The 6,500-nt window shown below is 43.2% G+C and overlaps 1 protein-coding gene across 1 annotated transcript in view; it reads left to right on the top strand.

Annotated features, from left to right (window-relative positions):
- The first annotated feature begins 1,176 nt into the window (after nt 1–1,176).
- LOC137357183 (transcription factor COE2) overlaps nt 1,177–6,500 on the top strand; it is a 254,898-nt gene continuing 249,574 nt past the window's right edge. The window contains exons 1-4 of the mRNA XM_068023313.1: nt 1,177–1,310; nt 3,173–3,329; nt 4,618–4,681; nt 5,711–5,766. Coding sequence (XP_067879414.1) covers nt 1,177–1,310; nt 3,173–3,329; nt 4,618–4,681; nt 5,711–5,766 — 411 coding nt within the window. The remainder of the gene's footprint in view (nt 1,311–3,172; nt 3,330–4,617; nt 4,682–5,710; nt 5,767–6,500) is intronic.

Genomic DNA, 6,500 nt, shown 5'->3' with positions numbered 1-6,500 from the left:
GGACAGAGAGAAACAGTAACACAGATAGAGTGAGAGGGGCGGAGAGACAGTGACACGGATAGAGTGTCTGGAACAGAGGGAGACAGGAACACAGATAGAGTGGCGGGGCAGAGAGAGACAGAGTGACACAGATAGACTGTCAGAGTCAGAGAGACAGTAACACAAGGTAGAGTGACAGGGACAGAAAGAGAGAGAAGACAGTGACACAGATTGGGGACGGACAGAGAGAAAGAGAGACATTGACAGGGGCAGAGAGCGAGCGAGAAAGACAGTAACACAGAGAGAGACAATTGCATAGATAGAGACAGTAACGGAGTTAGAGTGACAAGGAAATACACAGTAACACGCATAGACAACGTGACAGGAACAGAGATTGAAAGAAAGGAACTGAGACAGAAAAAGAACTAATGAACGAGAAAGGAATTGATGGATTGAGAGTGCACGACCTCCCCAACAGACACGCGCGCACAATGGATTATAACACCCCAAACACTAGATCAATCTGCGTGAATCTTTGGATTAAGACTGTTTTAACTGACTTTCCACCTTCCATCCCTATATTATGGTAATAATGTGCCTCCTATTGGTGACAGCTGAGAGAAAAGGCGTGCATAAATCACGTACTTTATCCAATCTGAAAATGGCCAAGAGTGATCCAAAAAGCATCTATGCAGCAGGGACTCCTCCGACACGCCCTCGGAGCTGTCATTCTCTGCCGTGGCCCTCCCGCAGAGGGAATCATTCATTAGAGTCAGGACTTTGCGGAATGGAGCTATAGATTTCAGAGCCGGTGAGAGACTGCGGGGCCCCTCACCTCTACATCTCCACCGCCCTGGATTGAGGACATTGTTTGTGTGTGTGTTTGTGTGCGGATCAATGTCTCTCCCGTCTTCGTCAGTCAGATGAAGCTTGTTAGCCCGTGATCGATTCCTCGATGGTTTTCTGCTTGAAGGATGACAGCACCCAGAGGAGGATAAATCGCCAAAAAAACTTCACTGCTAACCGCCTCAGCGAACTCTGTGGCATTGGAGATCTTTTTAGAACAACTTCTGACCCAATTTGTGTAACTTGAACGGTTGAGAGAGGCACAGAGCCTTTCTATTCTGGGATTTTCCACTCTTGAAGAATCGTCCATTTTACCCAAAAAAAAGTGCTAATTCTTTCCTGTTACTTTAAATGTTTGGGATTCAGGAGCATTTACCTAGAGGAGGGGCTGATCTCAAGGACAAATCGACGGGGAGCGGAATGGACGCTGTTCGATCTTGGGTCCGGACCGTAGGGGTGGTGGCCGCCAATGTAGCGGCGCAGAGGTACAGTATCAAAACTAAACGACAGGTTGATTATTAGTTGAAATACTCCTTGGCAAGGTTGACAACCCATTGCAAACTAATCTCCCCGCCATCTCACTTCTCCCACCCACCCGCTTTCGCACCGCTTAAAAACTGCAGCGTCCCTTCAACTTACGACAAGGAGCAAAATAACAGTAATGCATTCCCTTTCAGTTCGAGACATTTTAAATTCAGCCGACGAGAAATTACTTAGGCTGCAATTTAGTGTGTGTGGGGACGGGCGGCGGGGTGGGGGGGGGGGGGGGGGTGGAGTGTAGGAAGGGGAGAGAGAATCAATTTTATGAAACTAGGAAACGAGAATCCCATTTACCCCTGTCGTATAACTGTCATGTCCAGTTGTCCTGTACGAGACTTCCAATGAAATGTAAAGAATGTACCAGTATATCTTAAATACTGAGTTAAAATGCAAAGGAGACCGTGTGCTGTTTAAGGTTTACCGCGCAGCTCGAGAAAGACAAGGGGCACTAAGAAAATTTGAGATGGTTTTAAAAAAAATTCTATCTTAGAATTGTTGGGCTAAAATCCTGGGCTAAGGTATAGCCAGAATTAATCACATCAAAGTGCCCTGATTATATTTTGAAGACACACACATACACCCCTGAGACGGTCGTACAACTGGAACTGACAACGTGAAATGAACTGTTTTATGTCTATGCTCGATCTCAAACAACCACCCACACTTTCCAGCAACATGCAGTTGTTTTCTGTGCTGATATATAAAGATGGAATATGCATAAATTTCAAGACCTTCTTTAATATTTAAAAAGACTTATCAGAAGATGAATTAGTTTATTTAACTCATTAATATATTAGTATTAGAATATGAAGTGGGGTTGACATCAGATTACGCGCAATCCATCTCCTTTTCTCTAGCTCTTTTCAAACGTCAACTCATTTTTTGCAAAATCAAAATAATTTCTCAAAAAACCCAATGACAACATTCCACATCGAACAACATTTTTAAAAGTAAGTCATTGGCACCCGTCTGGTCTGCAGGCGTGTGCCGAATTATTTCCCCAACTCAGTAAATTCTCTCAGCCACTCGATTCCCTTCAATTTAAATCGCCAGAAAGGAATCTATGAACATGGGCGTTGAAAATTCTGAGTTCATCTCTCTCCCACACCCTTTCTTTTCCATCCTGACCCTCAATCATGCTCTGACTGGACATTTCCGATCTTCAATATTCTTATATTTAATTATGTTGCTCAGCTTTGGATAAAAAAGTTCCTTTTTCTGACGCTCCTCCTCTTCTCGAGACGCCTCTTACAAATAAAATACCTCTCAGTTACATCTTAATAATAATGTTTTTTGAAAAAGTGTAATCGGTTGCGCAGGTGAACTTACCTGTTAACCATTTCACAAAAAATGATCAAATGATTCTACATATTGAGAAATGACAGCCCCCACATCCCAGGTGCTGAATAAGAGAGCGAAATGGAAACCTTAAAAGTTGAAATAATAATAAAGGTGACACGCTTCGAAATACAAATTCAGTGGAATCAGTTGTCGAGACAGATTCTAACCGAGCTGTCATTCGTTTCCCTGTCGCCTCTATTTATAATTTTAGCTCACCCGATTCTTTTTTTATTTAAAGTCGCTGAATGAAGAGGTGACAAATCTTCGAGTCCAGTCGCGCTCACGATTCCTCTCTTTTCTCCCGTTGTTGAAAAGAATGGCTGTCTTGCAATAAAGTTGGCTGCAGAACTGTGTATATTCTTAATGGATAACCGGCCATTCGCAAGACTCGTGGCCCGCGATTACAGTGTATTCAAGCGGTGTGGGAAGTTGACCAATGTTTCTCTCTCTCTATCTCCCTCCTCAGCGGCGTGGCTCTGGCCAGAGCCCACTTCGAAAAACAGCCCCCGTCCAACTTGCGAAAGTCCAATTTTTTCCACTTCGTTCTGGCGCTTTACGACAGACAGGGGCAGCCAGTGGAGATCGAGAGAACCACTTTCACAGACTTCGTGGAGAAAGACCTGGTACGTTTAAGAAAGTAGCTTACACCTTAACCCGAGCGACAAAATAAATCAGTAACAATAATAGGTGTTGGATCATTCTGGTGATAATGTGTGGCAAGTTTGCTTTGAATAAAGGAGCGAGCGGGTTGTTTCAGCGAGAATCTCAGCATGTTTACGTTTCGGCATCCTGAACAAAACCACAGGTTTTGGCACCGCCACAATCCAGGTTTGCTCACCCCACAACCAACCCGCTCCGCCTGGGTTAAATCAAAATATTTGAGTCCAAGAAATATCCTTTTTAAGTGTCACACCTTTCAGATATTTCAATAATATGACCTTGCTGTTTTAAAGACGAATTGCGATCAAATGAATACTGGGGCCACTCGCCCAGAAGTGTTCAGTATTGAATAAGAATTTAGAAGCAGGATGATAATTCACTCGGACCTTTCTGTCAGCTCTCCACCCCTTCGCACTGCAGGATGCATTTCACATTTTATCGATCGACTTTCAGCTCTGCAATCCTCAGATTAAAAAATCTGACCCGCTCCTGTTGGTAAGCGTGGAGCGGGAATCGCGGGATGGGAATCCACCCGGCTCACGGGAACTCAGCTCCGAGGGACCGGAGAGGCGAGAACCGGCGCTGGACACACAGGACAATTTGGGCAATTTTTCAATGGTCAGAATCTTTCACCTTGTGGCGTCAACAAGACGTCGATGTACCGCCGGAGTGGAATCTTGCTCTTGCACATCTGATCGAAATTTTCATTTTCCAATGAACTGAATTTTCTGCTGAACTTGGCAAATTGGGCTGGAAAACTAGAAGTTTCAATGCTCAACCCTGGCCATTTGTTGTTCATATATTTAAGTGAAATGGATCAAACTGTCCACTGTGATTTTTTATATAACTATAATTTAGTGTAATTTTGTCTAAATTTACGTGAGGAGAAATCCACCGCGTCTCGTCCTGGTCAGTTTCACGTCAGTTGAAAGCCAACTTAAATGGAATACACAATTTTTAAGAATATCACATAATTACACTCCAGTGCCTTCGTAGAATTTCAAAAGCTCCGTGGCCACTTTGAACGCTTTCTGATGATTCTTAGGGTCCTGGCTATTCTATTTGGGGGTCACTCCGCGCGGATTGCTCGCATCGTGGCTCGTGTCACTGCACGAAATTCATCCAAATGAAGTCAATTTTCGGTCATTAATCCAGAATTATTATCTTTGCCACTGCGACGGCGTTTCCCGTTCAAGAAATAACACATCAGCGCGGAATGAATCCCTAAACTATGTGAAATCTCTCTTTCAGGAGCCGGGAAACGACAAAACCAACAACGGGACACACTACAAGCTGCAGCTGCTCTACAGCAACGGTAAGCCTGTCCTGGATGTCTGGCCATTCGCCGGGGCGACCCTGTCCCTTTTAGAAAGCGACATCGTAAGATGCCTTGCAAAACATTTCACAGTTTCGCTAACCCGTGTCTAGCGCAGTTCTGGACGTGAAGCGAATGCAGGAAAATCACAAACCAGTTGACCACGAGCTGCAACACTGCAACTGGAGGAACTTGTGCTGGTGTTTGAGTTAAACTATTGTAAAAATGAAGCTGAAGTATTTTAAACTCTCCCTAAACCCTTGAAAACGAAACGGGCACTGGTGTCGCTGCGGTGCCTTGTCGGGCAAAATTTTAACTCATACAAAACCTCGTACAGAGTTACAATTGGGCCCAGCCATTGATGTTGTGCGAACAGGCAGGTTTGAAAAGGCCAAGAATCTGCTTCGAGCAATAAAAATAACGCCGGGAGGGTTGGATGATTCTCTATCTGCTTCAAGATGGAAGATAGGACGGGATTATGATTTCCCTCCATCCAACATTGAGGTAATCTTGGAAATAGACTGAAGTAAAACAGCACCATTAGTCAGAATAACTCCCTGTCACCAAGTTGCGTTCAAAAGTGACCACACCAAGGACTTGGTTATATATTATAAAGCTTATGTTCACAGCCACCGTTTTTCTTCACCAAAGGCTGCACCATGTAGTAATTTCAAACTAATTCATGAATTGATTTCTTTCATCCACTGATTCCTTTTAATAAGTGGGAAATGAGATCTTATAAAGTATATAAGACACTGCATGGGATAGAAAAAGGTAAATTCTGAACACCGGGATTGCAGGGGAAAGAGACATTGAACAAATTGGGAACTCAATTCCGAAAGATTAATCAATTCCGGGATAATGCTGGCTCGGACAATGGAGGCTAAAGCCTCCAGAATCATTCAAGATACAGTTAAATCCTCTGTTATTTTCCGCATCAGTGAAATGGCAGTTGTGGTATCTTTGCGACCAGTTTTATTTGAAAGAAAGCAGAAGGTTTCTTGTTGCTAACGTGTTACTTTTGTGCAGGTATGCGAACGGAACAAGATCTGTACGTGCGACTCATCGATTCTGTGACCAAGCAGGTACGGAAATTGATTGCCTTTTACTCACTGTGATTAATTACAATCTAGCAGCACGACAGAAAACCGTCCAAAATTTGCGAATGTCACTATTCTGAAGGCAATTGAGTGGAAGTGACAAAGAATGGCAGCTGTGCAAGGCAATGTCGACTATTATCTAATTGTGTCACGATTAAAGGCATGGTTATCATCACATAATATAGACAACAGATCCCAATGATTACTGCGTAGAGCAGAGGTTCTGACCTACCTAGTGTTGTAATGGGAAGCCAGTCGGACTGGTATTCTACAAGGATGAGATCTGAATGGCGTTCACCATCTGAGCCTACCTTGCGATCTTGTGACCTGCAAGGAAAGGACTATTTAATTACAAAAATGATTATTTACAAGCTGGCCAATTCTATATTTGCTCATTTACAACTGACAAGTTGCTTTTTTCGTTCGTTGATTCTCAATGACAATAACAACCCAGAAACTAAAAGATAAAAATTGTCCCACCACCCTACTAGACAAGATGGTAAATTAGATGACAGTTGGAACAAACAAATGTTGAACTGATTTTCAGTTGAATCTCCACTTTCACTCAGGGTCCTATTAATAACTGATCAAAGTTTGGCATTGAACTTTAATATTTTTGTGATGAGTCTGTGGCAGCAACCACAAAAATTTGCATTTATATCGCGCCTTTGACGCAATAAAAGTCCCAAGGTGCTTCACAGGAGCTTTATGAAACAAAG

Source organism: Heterodontus francisci, chromosome 47 (assembly GCF_036365525.1).
Source record: "Heterodontus francisci isolate sHetFra1 chromosome 47, sHetFra1.hap1, whole genome shotgun sequence".
Lineage (NCBI taxonomy): Eukaryota > Metazoa > Chordata > Chondrichthyes > Heterodontiformes > Heterodontidae > Heterodontus > Heterodontus francisci.
This window is presented reverse-complemented; position numbering and strand designations above follow the sequence as displayed.